This window comes from Urocitellus parryii, chromosome 4, assembly GCF_045843805.1.
Source record: "Urocitellus parryii isolate mUroPar1 chromosome 4, mUroPar1.hap1, whole genome shotgun sequence".
NCBI classification, from domain to species: Eukaryota; Metazoa; Chordata; class Mammalia; order Rodentia; family Sciuridae; genus Urocitellus; species Urocitellus parryii.
Window position 1 is genome coordinate 197,529,373 of NC_135534.1, and position 19,489 is coordinate 197,548,861.

The window sequence follows — 19,489 nt, forward strand, 5'->3', positions numbered from 1 at the left end:
AATTAACCATGTTATTTCTGTTCTAGCCATGTCTATGAGTTCAGTGTCCCCCAGAGGGAAAGAATGGGTACATGATTAGAGTCACAATATTCCCATTGGTCAAATGAATGCATACTAAAAGGAGGCCAGCTATGTGCAAAGAAAAATAAAAACAATCTAAATATCAATTAACAGATAAAACTGTGGCATTTTCATAGTTTGGATACTATAGTTAAATAAGTGAACTACACCTAAATGCATGAACATGTAAATATCTTAAAAAACAATACTGATTTTAAAAGGAAATTGTAGAATAATACACATACAGAAGAATACTTATTTAAAAAAAAATTTTAAACCACACTAAGCAATAACTAAGCAAATGGCTACATAATACTGCTAAGCCAGATTGATACATACAACATATGTGGTAAAAATTTAAAAGGTATACAGAAAGAGGTAAAGAGAATGCAGAATTTTATGCTGTGCTTGTTTCTGCCAAGGGAGAGAGAAAAAAGGGACAAAGGAGCAAAACAAAGAAGACCTCAACTTTATTTGGAATCTCCTATTTTGAATATATAATCATATATACATATATGTGTAAATATGAAACAAAATACTAAAATGTTAATATTTATGAATTTTGGGTATGGGAACATTGGTGTTTGTCATATTATTTTTCATAAGTTTTTATTTATATTTAATTGTTTGGCAGTGCTGGGGATTGAAACCAGGGACTCACACATGTTAGGCAAATGCTCCATAGATGAGTGAAGTTTTATAATACTGCTCCTTTGGTACTCTATTAGTAAGGTTGCTGTACAGACACTAAAGCAACATAGCATCTGAAAATAGGGACAAGAAAGTGCAGTATAACACACATTCCCTCCTTGCAGGCCACATATATTCAAAAGAACACTTAGAACTACTACCTCAGAAATAAGTTAGTAAATTTTACAAAGAAATCTAGGAAGATGATGGCATTTTACAAGATGAGCTAAAACAGTTCAATACTAATACTGTTCATAGTCTGATTTGTTTTCTTTTTCTTACTAGTGAAATATTTATTTTAAAAAGATAAGAGAATGAAGCTATGAAATAAAATGGCCTAATCACTGGAACAATATTTGAAAAGCCCCCAAAATGTTATTAGTATGCATGTCAAATCTCAATTCTTAGGTGATTACAGAAGTCCCCCTGGGAAAGAAATCTGTGATTTAAGTTTTAACTGTGATTTAAGTTGAACCTTGATGTAAATATTATCACTTTAAATCATATAATTTTTAAAGACCCATTAGTGTTAATGATATTTTTCACATATAGAATGAAACAGCATATAACTAATAAAGCAATAAGCACCGTAAGTATTAGTTTCCTTCCAGGCCTTTTTATGTCCTGATCCCTCTTTAGTCTTATACGTTGTGACAATTAAAAAAAAATTAAAAAATACATTCTAGGAAAGGGTGGATTTGGCTGTATAAAATGATATAATCTGAAATGTCAAAGTGTTGTACAGATTACAAAAGCCAAAACTTGCATTTTATGCAAAATCTGTCTACCTGATCTCCTTGTATTAAATATGTTCAATGAAAAGAAATTCTAAGAGAAAAAATCTTGACAAAGTGCTAAACTTTAAACTTTAATAAAATATAAAAATACCTCAAAAGAGTTAAACAGTTCTGTAACAAAATTTGGACATTTAGGGTAAAATATAATTCAATAATAAGCTCTTTTTGTGTGAAAGAAAAGGCCATGTTGCTATTCTTATTTTATATGTATATACTTTTAATACTTTGTTCCTACAAAGCTACTGAGCCCACATGCTTATTATTTTGGTGCTTTCTACCATTCTAGATAAGACCACAAGTCTTTGAAACTGTTGCAATATAATTTCACTATCTTAAGTCATTTACTTAATTTACTTTTACTTTAAATTTTTTTTCCAGAAGAACTTAGTTTTTTAATGCCATACCCTGTAATAAGAAGTCAGTAAAAAACAAAATAAAAGCCAACAAACAAACAAAAAAACCCAAAAGCCCTAAACAATAAGTATGCTATCTTAAAAGTAAAATGAAAGCAAATGTTAAGAGTAAAAATCATCAATTCTTAAATATCCTTCACATTTTTCTTGTTTTAAAGAAAGACACCATGCACCTGGAGTAAGATATGGAAAAAGAAAATTATTAAAGACAGACCAGACATCATTACACTGGAACATTTATAACAGTTATGAGGGACAAATGTCCTTTCAGTGGTTTTTCTGTCTCTGATTTTCAAATTGTCTCAAATACATGTGTTGTTTTTGTTTTTATTATCTTAATTTTTTTCTCATTAGAAAAATTAATATGTCACAAATATATCACATATAAATAAGTAAATGTTGCAAGAACTCAAAAACATCTCATGTAGAAACTTGAAGGTGATTAATTTTTATAAAACAAAAATCATAACCTTTAAAATACACATGTAATAGAAACTAATAATGCAAATTTGCTTTTATAATTTGAACATAAAGTTGTAGGTTAAAAAATAATAGCTCTGTTAGCACAAAAAGATGGGGACAAATGCAAACCTCACAAATTAGCTCAGCGCTTTATTCAGGAACAAACACAGGAGCAGGGGATGCAGGGACGAAATGACACTATGGTGGGACCCACTTTCCTGGTGAAGAATGAGCCCCTGAACAAAGAAAGGGCCTGGGCTTATATAGGTTATTCTGAGAGATGGTCTAATGAGATTATCATTTTACTTTGAGCACCCAGGAATTTGGAGTTTGTTCTATGAATCAGTGAAGGGGTCAGTTTTAGTGCTTAGGAATTTGGGGTCTGTTTTATGGGGCAAAATGGGAGGGAGTCTAGGGTCAGTGGTCAGTTTCTGGGATATATCGTATTGGACCTAATGGAGGGCTTGGGGTCAGTGGTTGGTATCTGGAAAGGATTTGTTTATATAAGGATTAATGCTTCAGCCTCTTCCCAGAGACTGCCTTTCCATGTTTGATGGACACCTCTTCCTCAAGGTTTGTTTTATCACCAGGAAAGAATATATTGGGAAAGGATCAATGCTTTCAATGTATGGCTTTCTTTCTCACTCCCTTTTCCCAAGTCTCACTATTTTGGGGGTTTGTCATTTTCCATACCTAATAAGCTCCTTTTCTACCTCCATTGTAGCCTATATATATATATTGTTTTAAAGAAAGACACCATGCACCTGGAGTACAGATATGGAAAAAGAAAATTATTAAAGACAGACCAGACATCATTACACTGGAACATTTATAACAGTTATGAGGGGCAACTGTTTTGTTGTTGTTGGGCACAATACCTTTATTTTTATTTATTTATTTTTATGTGGTGCTGAGGATCGAACCCAGCGCCTTTGCAGGAGCTAGGCAAGCACTCTCTACTGCTAAGCCACAACCCCAGCCCCTCCACTGTAGCTTTTTAAAATAGCTTACAACTCCTCCAAGAGACAACGTAGCATAAGAAATATGAAATTTAAGGTAGATCTGAGTTCTACTCCCATCTGACCCCCTCACCAGCTATGTGATCTGAAACAAACAGCTTCTCTGAGTTTCACTCTTCTAATCTGTAAAATGGGATAACTCTTTGGCTAATGATTTAATGTAATCTTAATAATTCAAAGGTTAAAGACTATTCCATAGTATATAATGTTTTCTTTTTACATCTCACTTTCCTCATCTATTAATTAAGAAAGCTGAACTAGACGTGATCTAAGTTTCCTTTAAATCTAAATGTTGAAGATATTTCTTTTATGATAAATGACATAAAAATATGCTGAAGTTTAATGTTGTTCATTTTGCTCCACATAGAACCCACCCCTATATGTAATGATACTGCCTTAAAATGCACATTTTCTTTGCTGAAAGATGGTCAAAGTTTGGTTGAAGAAGAAAGGGAGGGGGAGGGCCAAGAGGAGGAAAGAAGGGGAAGAAGGAAGAGGAGGATGAGGAGGAATCAGAGGTGGAAGAAGAAAAGGGGAAGGAAGAGGAAAATAAGAATGAGAAATAATAATGAATGTTTCCTAAAGTGATTTCACATTCCTTGGCTAAGCATCTCAAAAATTTGGTAGGGGTAACCAAGAAAATAATTGGTCAAAGAAAGGAATGTAGGGCTCTTTTCCAACTAAATTTAAAGACAAAACTTTGAAAACATAAATTGTCACCTGTAAAAAGCCTTTTCCTTATTTCTTTTTTTTATTTTACTATTTCATAGTTTATAGCTAAGCCTGTCAGAAATTCAGCAATGTATTTTGTTATGGCAAGAAATGTCTGATCCTCTCTATAGGACAGAAGGCAAACTTAAACCTGTCAAACCGAAAGAAGGCCAGAATGGCCTAATAAGTAAGAGAGTAACAGGAGATAAGGTTAGAAAGAGGATAAGCCTAAAAAATTATATTTTAAATCAAGTAGACCATGGAAAGAAGTTTGAATTTTATTCTAAGAGGGATGGCCATTAGAAGGCTTAAGCATGGGAATGTTATGATCTTACTTTACATTTTAAAAAGATCATCCTAATTGTTACATAGACTGGGTCATGGGCAATTAAGGGTGGGGGTCAGGGAAACAGGAGGCAGAAAGGCTAGATATGAGAATGTCAATGTAGTTCAAAGATGATAGTGGCTTGGACAAGAGTGACAGAACAAAGGTCATGAACAGCAGAAGGACTTAGTGTATTCTGATGCTGACAAAACTCACTGATAGAATGGATTTTTGCAGTAAAAAAGACAGTAATCAAATATGACTCCTAGGTTTTGGAACTTAGCAATGGAGTAAATGACACCAGTTACTAAGATGCAGATCAGGCTTAGATTTCAGGGCAATTGAAACAGTTATTTTAGATGTGTTAGGTTTATAATACCAATTAAAGCATTCAAGTGAAGTGGTCTGTTGGATATTTGAGTGTGGGTATCAAGGGAGAAACATAAATGTATATATAAGAATTATATATCTAATTTAAATTAAATCCAGGGAACTGAATGAGATCAGTAGGGAGAAAGTATAAATGGAGAAGGACAAATTTGTCAAGCTCTGAAGCATTATAGTGCTTAAAGAAGATCTAGCAAAGCTGATCGGAAAGGAAAAGCTAGTTACATCAAGAGAAAACCAGGAAAAGTATGATAGCCTGAAGTGAAGAACATCATGGAAGAGAAAGAGACAGTTGACTCGGTGAAGCTGCCCAGATCATTATTCACGTGGGATGCTATGAATACATGGAGGCACTTTAAAAGAAGTGTACTTTGTAAACACAAAGTTCTAGGTTAAAAAATTACATAGACCCCCTCCCACTTCCATTTAAGGAAAATATGACCAATAAAGAAAAATCAGAAAAACACAGGAGTGGAAAAACAACCAACCAAAGAAATCTCTCATTCAGGTTTTAATTATTTTCTTTGAAATCTTTCTTTGTTTATAGAGATTTGTGGTTTGTTATTTAAATAGTCTAATTATATAGTACATGTCGTTTTTTAATCTGCTTCTTTTACTTTCTCATGTTGCTACCTATTATTCTTGACAATATTTTTTTGGGGGGGGGGTACTGGGGGTTCAACTTAGGGGCATTTGACCACTGAGACACATCCCCAAGTCTATTTTGTACTTTATTTAGAGACAGGTCTCACTGAGTTGCTTAGAGCTTTTTTTTTTTTTTCTTTTTTTTTTTTTTTTTTTTTTTTGCCAAGGCTGGCTTTGAACTCATGATCCTCTTGCCTCAGCCCCCCAAGCTGCTGGGATTACAGGCATGAGCCACAGCACCCAGATTCTTGACAATATTTTAATCATAATGTAAAACAGTCACTGTTTACTGATTGCTTATGATAAACCTGGCATTCTATTAGGGCTGTACAAATGTATTGCATTTCATCTTCACAACAACCTATCAGGAAGATAATTCTCAAAATAGATTCCTGGAAGCAAAATTACTAGATCAAAGAAGTATTTTTTAAGATTTCTGATATCTACGTCAAATTGCTACCCATAATGTTCCCAATACATTTTACCACGAAAAGCACTTGGATAGTCACTTCAATCTGAAGTTGTAAGGGTGGAGTAGGATTAAGGACTGTGAAACATAGTAAATGGCCACCAGAGGGCAGCTGTATCACAGTGCTGTTTTTTCAACAAATCCAATTTGAGGTAAAAAGAAAGACTCATTTTATACAAAGCTTGCAGTTTTAGATCAAGTATTTGCACTCTTTCATGTTGGATTCCTCTTTAATTGTATTTCCAAAAAGGGAAACTATTTATTTCTCTCATTACGAACTGCTTTTAGAAATCAACCATGAAAAGGATTTCTTTTGCCTTCAATTATTTTCAGAGCAAGCACAGGTTGGCATTTACTTAACAGTAAAGAAAGCTGCTTCATTGCTGCAAGGACAAATAAAAGCGAGAACCAGCAATGTACACTGCTTTCTGCTATTGTCAAATATCTATGGAGCACGCAAAATTGATGAAGCACTCCTATTGTTACCCACTGTTGAATCTCATCTCTTCCTGTATAGGTTTTGCTACTTATTTGTTCACTTATTCAACAAACATTCAGTGAGTACTTAACTATGTCAAGACCCATGCTAGAGATTGCATGTAGAATGTGGAACAAAACTGATATTGTTCTTGCCCTCTTGGAATTTAAGAATGCAGTGAGCCATATGCAACTCACAACCACAAATAATAAATATATAATAAAAAATTGTGATAAGTGCTAAGAAAATAAAGAATAAGTATATATGAGAATATACAATAGGGAAGTTTTCATTTAGCAGAGAGCATCAGGAATTGCCTTCTAATAAAGTGACCTTTCATTGAAGACCTGAAGGAGGATTATGACTTAATAAGGAAAGGGGGCCCAGGTAGAGGCAGATCAGAACAATCATTCTAGTCAGAGGAAAGATCATGTATAAGAACCCTGGGACAAGGGAATACAGATTGTTTTAGAAATAAAAGCCAGTGTGCCTGCATCACAGAGAAAAGAAAAAGAACAGCACAAGACATTACTGGCAAGTAGACAGGGAACATCATATAAAAAGAAAAAAAAATATAGCACAATTTCTTCTAAATCAATTTCCTTACATATGCTTCACTAGAGAGTACAGGATTAGAATTAAGAATGAGCTTTCAAAACAGCTTTTTCCAGGGTATTTTCAATTTCAAACATTTTGCTACTCTGTTCTCATCAAAATAATTGTAGTACTTGTCAGATTAGTGTGCTCTGATTTTTTGGTTGGTAGTAAAAATATTTTTAAGGAAGTGCTTCTAATCCTTACATCTAGGAAAATTGAAAATCAGAAGTTAATTGTCTTTAGTTTTTAACAGTGACTAAGTTTGCCTAAATCTGGTTTTCTTTGTTTTTATACTGTGTAGGGTTTGCTGAGCTTTCTGAATCTGTGGGCTGATGTCTGTCATCTGTTTGGAAAATTCTTGTTCATATTTTCAGATTCTGCTTTGATGCAACATCTCTTTCCTCCATTTCTGGGTCTCCCACTATTTTGTTAGACCTTTTGGCTGTGTCCCACATGTCTTTTCTGCTTTGTTCTTTTCATTGTAATTTCTCTAAATACCTCAGTTTGGGTGTTTTTAATTGCACTGCATTTGGGCCTACAAACCTGTCTTCACTGTGTACAATCTGCATTTAAACACATGCAATGAGTGATTAATTTCAGATATTTTATTTTTCAGTTCTAAATTGCCGATTTGATTTTGCAGGGGGGATGATACTGGGGATTATATTCAGGGACACTCAACCACTGAGCCACATCCCCAGCCCTATCTGAATTTTATTTAAAGACAGGGTCTCAGTGAGTTGCTTAGCACCTTGCCACTGCTCGGGCTGACTTTTAACTCAACTCACCATACTCCTGCCTCAGCCTCCCGGGCTGCTGGGATTACAGGTATGTAGCACCACACCTGGCATTTGATTTTTTTTTTTTAAACAGAGTGTAATACGGAATTGAAATTTTACTCCTTTACACCCATTTTTTCTAACGTATCTTCTATATTCATAATTTTAGTTATTTTAAAGTTTTTGTATGCTAACTCTAAATCTGGATTATTTATGGTTCCTCTTCCATTGTTTGTATTTTATCTTTATTTTAGTCACATTTTCCTGTCTCTACATTCTCTAGTACTTTTTTATCAGATGCCAAACATGGTATAAAAGAACCAAAGGGTCCTTCTTTCCTCTGTTAGGCAAACATAAGGAAAGGATCACCACAGTTCAATCAGAAATTAAAGTGGGTTGAAAATGAATGGAGTTTTAGCATGAGTCATTTCACCTCTGGTTCATCACTTTGTTTGTCCTGGCCCTTTTGACTGAGAACATAGCAGTCCTTCATCTCCTTAGCCCTAAAAGGTTTAGTACTGACCTTTGTTGGTTTGAGCCTAGGTCCCATGCATCTTCAGTCTGGCAATGTTTTAAGAAAGAGATGGTCATATTTTGTAGTTGCTATCCTCCTGCCTCAGCCTTCCAAGTAGCTGGGATTACAGGTATGCACCACCATGCCTGTCTACTAAAAGGATTTTGTCTCCTTAACACAAAACTGATATTTCTTTCTATCTTATAGCCCAGCCATCCATCTCCTGCATAGTCAGCTAATGTTCTGTGGGAAAACTAGCCTTTTGTTTAAGGTCCCTCTAATTTCCAACCAGCATACAAGCCCCAAATGATTGCCTAATGTACTTCTTGTAACTTTCCTCAAGGAGAAAAACTTTGCTTAGACCAAATCTATCTTCCTAGTCTATACCCAGAATCAGCAAATGTTTCCTAGAAAGAAAATGCCTTGGGCTGGGGAGGTGGCTCAAGTGGTAGCGAGCTCGCCTGGCATGCGCAGGCGCTGGGTTCGATCCTCAGCACCACATAAAATAAAGATGTTGAGTCCACCAAAAACTGAAAAATAAATATTAAAAAATAAATAAATAAAATAAAAAGGACAGGTTTCTTTGTTTAAAAAAAAAAAGAAAGAAAGAAAGAGAAAATGCCTAGTATAGGGATCCAGCTTGATCTGACTGTAGCCATCTTCAGTCATAACTGCCATGACTGTTCCTGAGTAACCATAGCTTGTTTCCTTGCATGGTATCCTAGCATGCTACAGATATACAAAGCCATTAGAGGAGTATGTGGAGTTTTACAACTGGATCCTGGCACCATCAACACAGGGAATGTGCCTGACATCTTTGATGCTAGCTTAAGATAAACCAGGTACATTCCAGCTTAGATGAAGTTAATTTCATCCTGACTACTATGTAAGCTTCTACCCTCTGACCCAATTTTCAGGTATCCACCAGTCTTGCTGCCACCCCTACTCTGCTTCTGTCAGTAAGTCTCCAATAAATTACACTCCGAAATCTTAGACTTGTCTACATCTTTCTTTGGTATCATGGCGCCTTGTGGTCAATTCATTTACACTGGATTTTCACAAGAGTATCTGGTGATCAGCTTACTTAGGAAGAGTTTCAAAGTGTTCTGTCATTTCTGGAATTTTAGTTCATGTAGCTTTCCGTGCTTCAATAGCTCTCCAATCAATATGATTTTTGAATTTAATATATTTTCTCCAAGATGTTATAAAAGAGTTTGGTTTGCTGTGACCTATTATATCCTACTTAGAAAAGACCTTTATTAACAATTTGAGAAGAATCAACATACACTGAAATATTTCAAAATTTAAAAAATGAAATAATTATATGACAAAATTAAGGAAAATATGTACCTGTGACAGAATCACAACTGGCAGATCGATTATTGCATTGACAGGGCAAGCAGCCATTCTTACTAAAGCCATAATATCCATCTTGGCATTGGTTACATGTAGGGCCGGTGACACCCACTCTGCACTGGCAATTTCCAGAACTGCAAATAGAAGCAAAGACAATGAACAAAAGTAAAGTGGTTTGAAAGTTTTATCATCTAGTATCTCAATACAGATGATCTTTTTTTTTTTCTTTTAATACAGATGATCTTAATGTAGCAAAGAGTTTCAACTAGATTCTATTTGCTGTAAGAGTGATTTTTATTTTACATTGGAAATTGAAAAACTTCATGATTATATAATACAATATGTTACTAATAACTAATCATGTGTAACAATGAATCCTACCTACTTGCGTAGCTTGAAAAAAATGATAAAGGATTCAATGGAAAAATTGAAGTTCTCCATGCTTAGAAATCTTTGTTTAGTAAGTGCTAGGGACCAGAACTTGTATGACTACTGTATTTCTTTTCTGGATTATCCCACAGTTTTATTAGCCTCCATCCCAGTCTGGGGAAAAGAAGAAATGCCACCTAAACCTCACCATGCTTCTAGATCAAAAATATTGAGACCAAGATCTTAGTGAATATGTCAACTAATATCCCTTTAGATACTACAAACTTGACATAATTCTCTATTTGGGGCATAGGATATATTTAAATAGTAGTTCTAGTAATTAAAGTGGAATTTAGTCTATATAAAAATTTTAGATTACCAATCAAAAAAAAAAAGGACAAAGCACCTAAACTAAGAAATATTTTATTTAGTATTCCATCTACTCCTACTTAAATATTTTCTTACATATCCATTATAACAAGAACACCATTTCTTTCCAATTATTAAAATCTAAATCTTTGGTGTCCTTTTCAATTCCTCTAATTCTATTCCATGCTCTTTATGATCATCCACTCATATCTAATATATCATCAATTTCAGTCAAATTTTCTTTCCATCTCGGTGCACTGATGCACACCTGTAGTTCCAGTAACTAAGGAGGTTGAAGCAGGAGAATTACAAGTTCAAAGCCAGTCTCAGTAGCTTAGAGAGTCCCTGAGCAACTTCACAAGATTCTGTCTTAAAATAAAATAAATCAATAAGTAGAAAAGGCAAGGGATATATATGGCTCAGTGGTTAAGTTCCCTAGGTTCAATCCCACTACCAAAAAAAAATTCTTTCCAATATTTCTTGGTATTTTTATTTCTTTCATAATCATTCCTAATATAATGTCTCTCTTCCTCTTTACCTCTAAAATTTTCTCAGCTTTCCATGAAACTTTTCTCTAACTGGTCCATAGGGATCTTTCAGCTTCCTGACTATATATTCTCCATGTCAGACATTTTGATCCTAATGTGATTTGCTCTATATTCTTACACTATGCTGTCTTATTTAGATTAGTTAGATTGTAAAAGCCATGAGGAAATGGGCATATTATGCAGTTTTCTTATCATTAAGACCTAGCTTAGGGGCTGGGTCTGGGGCTCAGTGGTAGAGTGCTTCCCACAAAAATGTGAGGCACTGGGTTCAATACTCAGAACCACATAAAAATAAATAAATATATTGTGTTCATCTCAAGTACAAAATTTTAAAAAGACTTAGCATAAGTATAGGGATCAAGTATTGTAACAAACTGTAACAAACTGTTATTACACCTTATTAAGTAAATTTCCTTAGTCCAAGGACCTTGTATGAGTCATCTTGGTACCCTCAGAAAGAATATAAAAGATAATGCCTGGTTTGTTGAGGCACTTAATAAATATAAATGTTCAATAAATATATTAACTAAATTTTAGAATTAAGCACTGTTGGGGGAAATAAAGATAAAGGGCAACACAAATTATTATAATATCAGAAAAATTACAGTACTTTCCTTTTTTTTTCCCAATAGTGACCTTTCTTTATATGCTCATTCTGGACTTCAAAATTTTAGATTTCATCTGATTAGATTCTGGCACCAGCCATATTGAATAAGGGAAAATTCTTAAATTGAAACTGCTTTTAAAAATAATTTTTCTTAGAGATGTAGCTCATAATAAAGAGACCCTATGGTATTGTTAATTTTAGTTCAGGAGCCCAAGCTAAAATTGTTAACACACAGATTTTATGCATCAGTTAAAGCAATCCCCTATCCCTACCTCATATGCTTCTATTTCTGTACTAAAAATAGAAGTTCTAAATTTGAGAGTTTTTGTAACCTAGCATTGAATGGAAATAAAACAACTTTAAAGCATATGTATTCTATTTGTAGTGTATAAACTTAAGGTTTATTATTATTATTAATTTAACTTAGGATGTGCTTCTCTATAGAAAAAAAAAAACAGTTCTTAGAGCTTTAATCAAATAAAATCAGTCCAAAAAAGAAAGAAAGCCAGGCTTATATAATAATACTTACCACATCTTAAAGCCTTTTATCCTAAGGAATCACCTATTAATTCTCTAGTCCTATTAAAAGTTGAGTACTGTATTGGGTCATGTAATTTCTTGGCAAACAACTAATTTTACAGAAAATGTAAAATGGAGTCATCTAAAAGAAGGAGTCATATAATAATGATGATAATAATAATAATGTGTCCCCTTTATTGAGGGCTGTGTTGGTAAATACACATTCTCTCTAATCTTCAAGGTAATTCCCTACTATAAGAGTCATAATCCTCATTTTACTATTGAGAGAATTCAGAGATGATAAAGCTATTGTCTACAGCCAGTGAGTCAGGTTTATTTATAGCAAGCCAGACTTTTCACATTCTGTAGATCCCAAGCATCACCATTACCATCTATACAGGTGTTGACTTTAGTGATGCTTTTTCTGTTTAGTCCAGAATAAACACCAGTCTCCTTTCTTGCTGCCAAGTAAATTTCAGGTTTTCCCTAACAAGAGCTGAGCAAGGTTACTGCTCGAAGAGCAACATCTGCCTAACAAAGTCCAAGGTTCTCAGAGACACAAACTCAAAATATTTTTATGTTTAAGCTATATTAAAGCTTAATTAAGTTTGATCTTCAGCACCACATAAAAATAAATAAAGATATTGTGTCCAACTACAACTAAAAAATAAATATTTAAAAAATATTTTTTAAAAGCTTAATTAAACTTTGTACTGATCATATAGAAGATAAGCATTTGGTTTTTTAAATGTAACAGAAATTTACCAAGCATGTCTATTAAGTAACTACACAAAAGAAATCCTACACACATACATAATGCAGAGTCTCACACAAGTATGCTCCAAAGTACTAAAAGATCTGGCAAAGTAAATCTGTATTCATCAAATATGAAGTACAAGAACATCTTATTACAACCCAATTGATAAATGGGCAAGAAGAAATATAATCATAGAAGAAGAAATACAATCAATCAACAAACATATGAAAAAAATGTTCAAGATCTCTAGCAATTAGCGAAATGCAAATCAAAACTACACTGATATTCCATCTCACATCAGTCAGAATGGCAAATGTCAAGAATACAAGCAACAATAAATGTTGGCGAGGATGTGGAGGAAAAGGAACTGCAAATTGGTGCAACCACTAAGGAAAGAAGTATGGAGATTCCTAAGAAAACTGGGAATGAAATCACCATTTGACCCCATCAACCCCCTCCTAGGTTTATACCTAAAGGACTTAAAAACAACATACTATAGTGATGCAGCCACATCAATATTTATAGCAGCTTGATTCACAATAGCTAATTTATGGAATCAACCTAGGTGCCCTTCAACAGATGAATGGATAAGGAAACTGTGGTATATATACACAATGGAATGTTACTCAGCCTTAAAGAAGAATGCAATTACAGCATTAGCCAGTAAATGGATGGAAATGGAGAATATTATGCTAAGCAGAATAAGTCAATCCCAAAGAACATTTTTTCTTATATGCATATGCTAATTCACAATAAGAGGGGGGAAAGAATAGAGGTACTTTGGATTAGATAGAGGGGAGTGAAAGGAGGGGAGGGAGCATGAGGGTAAGAAAGACAGAAGAATGAATAGGACATAACTACCCTATGTGTATATATGATTACATGACCTGTGTAACTCTACATAGTTTACAATGAGACAAATGAGAATACTCTATTTATGTATGATTTGTCAAAATGCATTTTCCTGTCATGTATAACTAATTAGAAAAAATAAAAAATATATTTTAAAAAAGAATATCTTATTACAAAATAAGAAAGAAACAGTTAATTTAAGTCCCTTTATGCTATCAAAAAAATTACAAAGGATATCATATTGTTTCAAAGAATGGCTAAGAACATTTCATTAGCCCATTTCCAAGGCTTTTTAGATGTTAATCAAAACACGTTAGCTCCTCATTCCCTAAAAGATATTATTCAGTATACAAGAGGATAAACAGTTACTTCTAATGATGGTGTTTGCCTAATTCACCATCTGTAAGTAAAAGGTATTACCTTGGAATACAGAATCACTTAGTAATATCTCATAGCCCTAACATAGCCAACGTTCCAAAGTAGTGGCTTGCCCTATCAGAGACTTTTCCTTAAAAAATCTGTTCTGGGCATTAAAAGGTCTAATGTAAGCAGGCATCTTTCTCCCTGGATAATGTGTTCCTTAGTTGTCTATTTGAGAAAAAAAAAAATCCAAGACTAACTTCATGAATCCAGATAAAGTTATTGTCTGAGTCTAGATACCATGCTTCAGTCTTTCCAGGGTAGATTTTAAAATAACAGGAAAGGAGGTGATTTCCTGTCTTTAAAAAAAAAAAAAAAAAAAAAAAAAAGCATAGCTGGGCACAGTGGCACGTGCCTGTAATCCCAGTGGCTCGGAGGCTAAGGCATGAGGATCACGAGTTCAAACCCAGCCTCAGCAATGGCAAGGCACTAAGCAACTCAGTGAGACCCTGTTTCTAATAAAATATAAAATAGGGCTGGTGACATGGCTCAGTGGGTGAGTGCCTCTGAGTTCAATCCCCAATACTTAAAAAAAAAGTATCTGTCTGTATCTATATATCTAATCTATATCTACATCTGTATCTATATATCTACATATATGTAGATATATGTATACATATATGAATGACACAGAATGGGAAAGTTTGGTTGTGGGGATGTTACTCATGGCCCATGGCCAGTTTCTGCATATATAGGAATTAAATCACTCAGCAAACATAAAGCTTTGTCTGTGTGACTCCTTTTATAGAATAAAGCCTTTACAGCACCCCCTTTCATGATCTCCCTCTGTTAAAGACTGTTGAATTCTTTCTGAAGCAAAGGTCAAAGATATAAATGCAATGCAAAAACAAAATCAAAAAAAGCCTGTTAACATATCACTTATGCTTAACCACAGATTCGAAATAAAAGAACCAAAGATTCACAGCTTCATATGTGGAGAATAAGGGTGCAGAACTGGATTTTGAATAAAAATCAGAAATCTATACTACTGAGATCAGCTAACAAAAATTTTAAGATAGAATTTGCTCATCTGGTATCACTTCTTAAAAATGTGAGTTTATAGTAAAGTACTAACATAGTATATAGAATTATGTCACAAAGAAGAATATAGAATATTCATTAAAAAGCAAATGCAGGAGGGCTGGGGCTAAAGCTCAGTGACAGAGTACTTGCCCAGCACATGTGAGGCACTGGGTTCAATCCTCAGCACCACATAAAAATAAATAAAATAAAGCCATGCTGTCCGTCTACAACTACAAAAAGAAAGAAAGAAAGAAATAAAAAGCAAATGCGGGGCTGGGGTTGTGGCCTTGCATGTGTGAGGCACTGAGTTCAATCTTCAGCATCACATAAAAATAAATAAATAAATAAAATAAAGGTACTGTGTCTATCTGCAACTTAAAAAAAATATTTTTTAAAAAAGCAAATGCATATACCACACTAAGTATAAATAAACACATTCTACACATTTCTTAAATCATACCAAAACAGGATTCTCATATTTTTTACCATGTCAATGTTATATAATTTATACACTCATGGGTATGAACAAATATTGCAAGGTTTTAGCAATTAAAAAAATACTTTTTGAGGCTAAGGGTGTTGTTCCATGGTAGAATATATGCTTAGCATGTAGGAGGCCCTGGGTTGGGCTCAATCTCCAATATCAAAAGAAAAAAATTAATAAACAAAATTAAAGGAAAATCCCCAAACTTCATTCTCAAACATACATAAATAAATATAAATAAATAGTTATTAATTTCTCAAAAGGAACCTCAAAAGTGTATCATTTCAAGACATGGCACATATTTATGTCACAAAAATACTAGTCAAACTGATTTTTAAAGGTTCTGTTTTGTTTGGGTGGAGAATGTTCAGAATTTCCATTATTTTATAATCATATTGATTAGGTTGGAAGAGTGAAATGCAGAAAGGAAGGTATCAGGATTTAAGGGGGGAAAAATAGTCTAAAGAGACAGAGTTTGGTTCATAGTCTAGTCCGCTAGGATCTAGTTGACACAAGTACTTTTTTCTCTTAGCTTCAGTATTCTCATTTGTAAAATGAAGATAATTATTCCAAACTTTGTAGGGCTATTGTGAGAATTAAAGACTGCAACCACAGGGAACTCAGCAGTGCACAGCTAAGTTCCCTGTGGATACAGTCTGAAATCAATACAAAATCGCTAATTATAAACTCTCGGACACATTCAAAATAAATTTTAAGAGGTAGCTAAGAAAAATTTTTCTCACTAGAAAATGTTTTTACATGGGAAGGTAAACAAAATGAAAAATTATTAACAATTCTAACTTCATGTTTGTGACATGGTTTAGTGAAAGTAATGAAAAAAATAGCTTTCTTTTTTGTTATGAAAGAAACTCAATAATTGGACATTTTGGCAAAAGATCGTCTGTTTCTCTGTCTACAGTCATGGAAAAGACTATTATGCAACAAGCAAAGCTCCTTTTCTGAAAGAAAAAAGGATAGCTTTATTGTTGAAACATTGGGCTATTATGCTAAACATTCCTTGTATTTTTTAGGACAAATAGTCTAAAATATGTTTAGAGGAAATCCGTATTCAGACAGAAATTCTTAATACTCAGAAAAGAATATTATCTAATTGCAAAAATATTTTCTGATAACTGATCTTACCAAAATCAAATTTAAAAATTTTCTTGAAAAGCCAAAAGTAGAACTTAAAGGTAAAAGAATAAAAAATATCATATTTCCAGGGCCCAAACTTGGGAATTCTAACTTAGTTCAACCAGAAAAGTTATTACTTAATTCTTTCAATTTTTTTTAACAGAAGACACACAGCCAGAAGAATTCTGAAACTTACTCAATGACCCCATTATTTTTATAGAGACTTCTGAATTTCAAAAAGTCATGTTGAAAAGAAAATGTAGAGATAAACATGGGGACCAGGGATCATCTAGATAAGAAGCTGCTTCTCAAATATGTTGACGTTTGAATTTGTGACCAATATGAAAGTTTTACTTGATGAAAGTGTAATCATTAATACCTGGTTTGTGTATATACTCTGTTCCAACTAATTTAACTTAAGGTATAGAATTTAGAACTCATTTTCTCACAGAAATGACAGCATAAGCGGTGGCTTAATTTTCAGATTAGCAAACAAACTGCTTAACCTTAAATGTTGATATTGAAAGATCAAGCCCGTTTTTTATACCAAAATTCTGAACTGTATAGAGAGTAGAGTGCTCAGGAGGCACTAGTATGGATTATAAATAAAGTACACAGCATGATATTCACAAATTATTTAATGTAATCTTTTCAATTTTTGTATGACTTTCATAAATCTCATTTTTATCACTTTCTGGCTGATTTTTTTTCAAATGTAGAAACAACAAGTTGTTTAAATGTGTAAGTCAACCTTAGGTTTTGGGGGACAACATAATGTCCACTTAACAAGTTATTTCTACATTTGAAAAAAAAAGAGTAATAATCCTTGTTTCAAAAGGTTGTGAGGATTAAAATTAAATATTTAAGTGCCTTCCAAACAGTAGGAGCACTACCTACAGTAAAATATAAATACTTTGAATATTCTCAACTGGTAGATCTTCAGGAACATAAATGGACTCAGTTTTCGAGATAACATAGTCAATGGTAGGCAGAATAAGAAACTGGGTATTTGTCTTCTAACAGTATTTTTTCTCTCTTCTTATTTATTGATTACTTCTATGAACTTAATAAAAGCAAGCCAGAAGGATTTAATGTGTTTAATTCATTTAATAAACTTGCAGTACCTCCAAAAGAAGTTTTTATGTTAATCTTCTCAGTAGTCATTTAAATATTTCTTCTAATAAATGAGAGATTAAAAAACATAATTGCCAAAGAAATGAGACATTGCTTCTGCTCTGTCTCAAAACAATTCTGACTTTATTTCTTGTTTATAATCTCTCTCCCCAACTAGAATGTCAGCTCTGTGGAATCAGGGTGTGTGTGTATCTGTGTGTGTTTCATCCCCTGCTGCATTCCCAGTGTCTGGCATAACACCTTGCATGTAATAGGCTTGCAAACTTTGTTTAATGATGTATGATCTGGCTCCAAAAATCTACATATACTTTCTTCATAACTCATGATGACTTCTAAGTACAAAATTTGTTTTCATTTTAGCCCATTGAATATTTTCCATGCACTTAAACTTGATACTTTATGTCATGTTTAAATAAACCTCTCAGAATACTGGAAATGGGATATTCATTTTACATGAACAAAATGGACATTTAATGAGTGGTGCATGATGGGCTATAGATCTTATAAGACACAGATCTATTGGGTTTGCTTTTTAAAGTAAGAAAAGCCCACACTTAAAAGTATTTTAAAACAAAAAAAAATATTACCCCTCAAAGAAAAATCTATTTTGCTTAACCCCTATTAGTAGATTTGATTAATCTATTATGGACCTGCCAAATGGGCCTTGTTAGCTTATATAATACTCATATATATAAGCGAAATATAGAAGTTGGAGTGCTCCATCAACCTCCTCTTTTTTCTTCTGATTTTCTTTTGTATGTAAGTCAACCTTAGGTTTTGGGGGACAACATAATGTCCTAGATCAGTGGTTCTGACACATTAACATGCAACAATTTTCTGCAGGGCTTGTTGAAACACTCATTGCTGGGCCCTTTTCTGAAGTTTTTGATTTAATAGTTCTGGATTGGGCTCAGGAATTTGCATTTCTAACCATTTCCCAGGTTATGCTGATATTGTTGATCTGGAGACCATAATGGGGAATTACCGTACTACATTAACTAGAAAAACAGCACTGTACTTATTTTACTCTATTTTTATATCCTTATACTTGACTGACAAAATTACTTAATTTCTACCTCCAGCCTTAGTGCTGAACCATTAATTTGGTATCAAGCCTGACCTAAGAAAAGGGTATTTAAGGCATTCAGCCCCAGTAGTGGATTATCAAGCCCCATTTGCTGCTAGTTCCTTTGACCTTAGACCTCTATGTTCTCTATGACTGAATTACAACTATTGTCCTACTTTCTCAATGCCTGGCTTCTAGTCCCAGTTACCCTGCCTCCCACTTCCCACCCCAAATACTAGGTCCATGACACATGCTTTCAGACCTCACATGTCAAATGGCTGTGATTTAAAGCCCAGCAAATCAGATATTCTGACACCTCAAACCATGAACTCATCTTTAATAATTATAATGTCCTAATTTTTACCTTTTCATTTCAAGTGATTCTCTATATATACTTTCATAACTTCACTTTACCTTCTATGAAACATTTATTTTCATTATAGCTCAAACTGATTTCTAGGTTTAAATTTCCATGGGTTAGTACCTAAGTTGTTGATTCATGCTC

At 33.7% G+C, this 19,489-nt stretch overlaps 1 protein-coding gene across 1 annotated transcript in view; it reads right to left on the reverse strand.

The window, feature by feature from the left end:
• Positions 1–19,489, reverse strand: part of Megf9 (multiple EGF like domains 9) — a 94,167-nt gene that overhangs the window by 11,398 nt on the left and 63,280 nt on the right. The window contains exon 3 of the mRNA XM_026408650.2: positions 9,697–9,836. Coding sequence (XP_026264435.2) covers positions 9,697–9,836 — 140 coding nt within the window. The remainder of the gene's footprint in view (positions 1–9,696; positions 9,837–19,489) is intronic.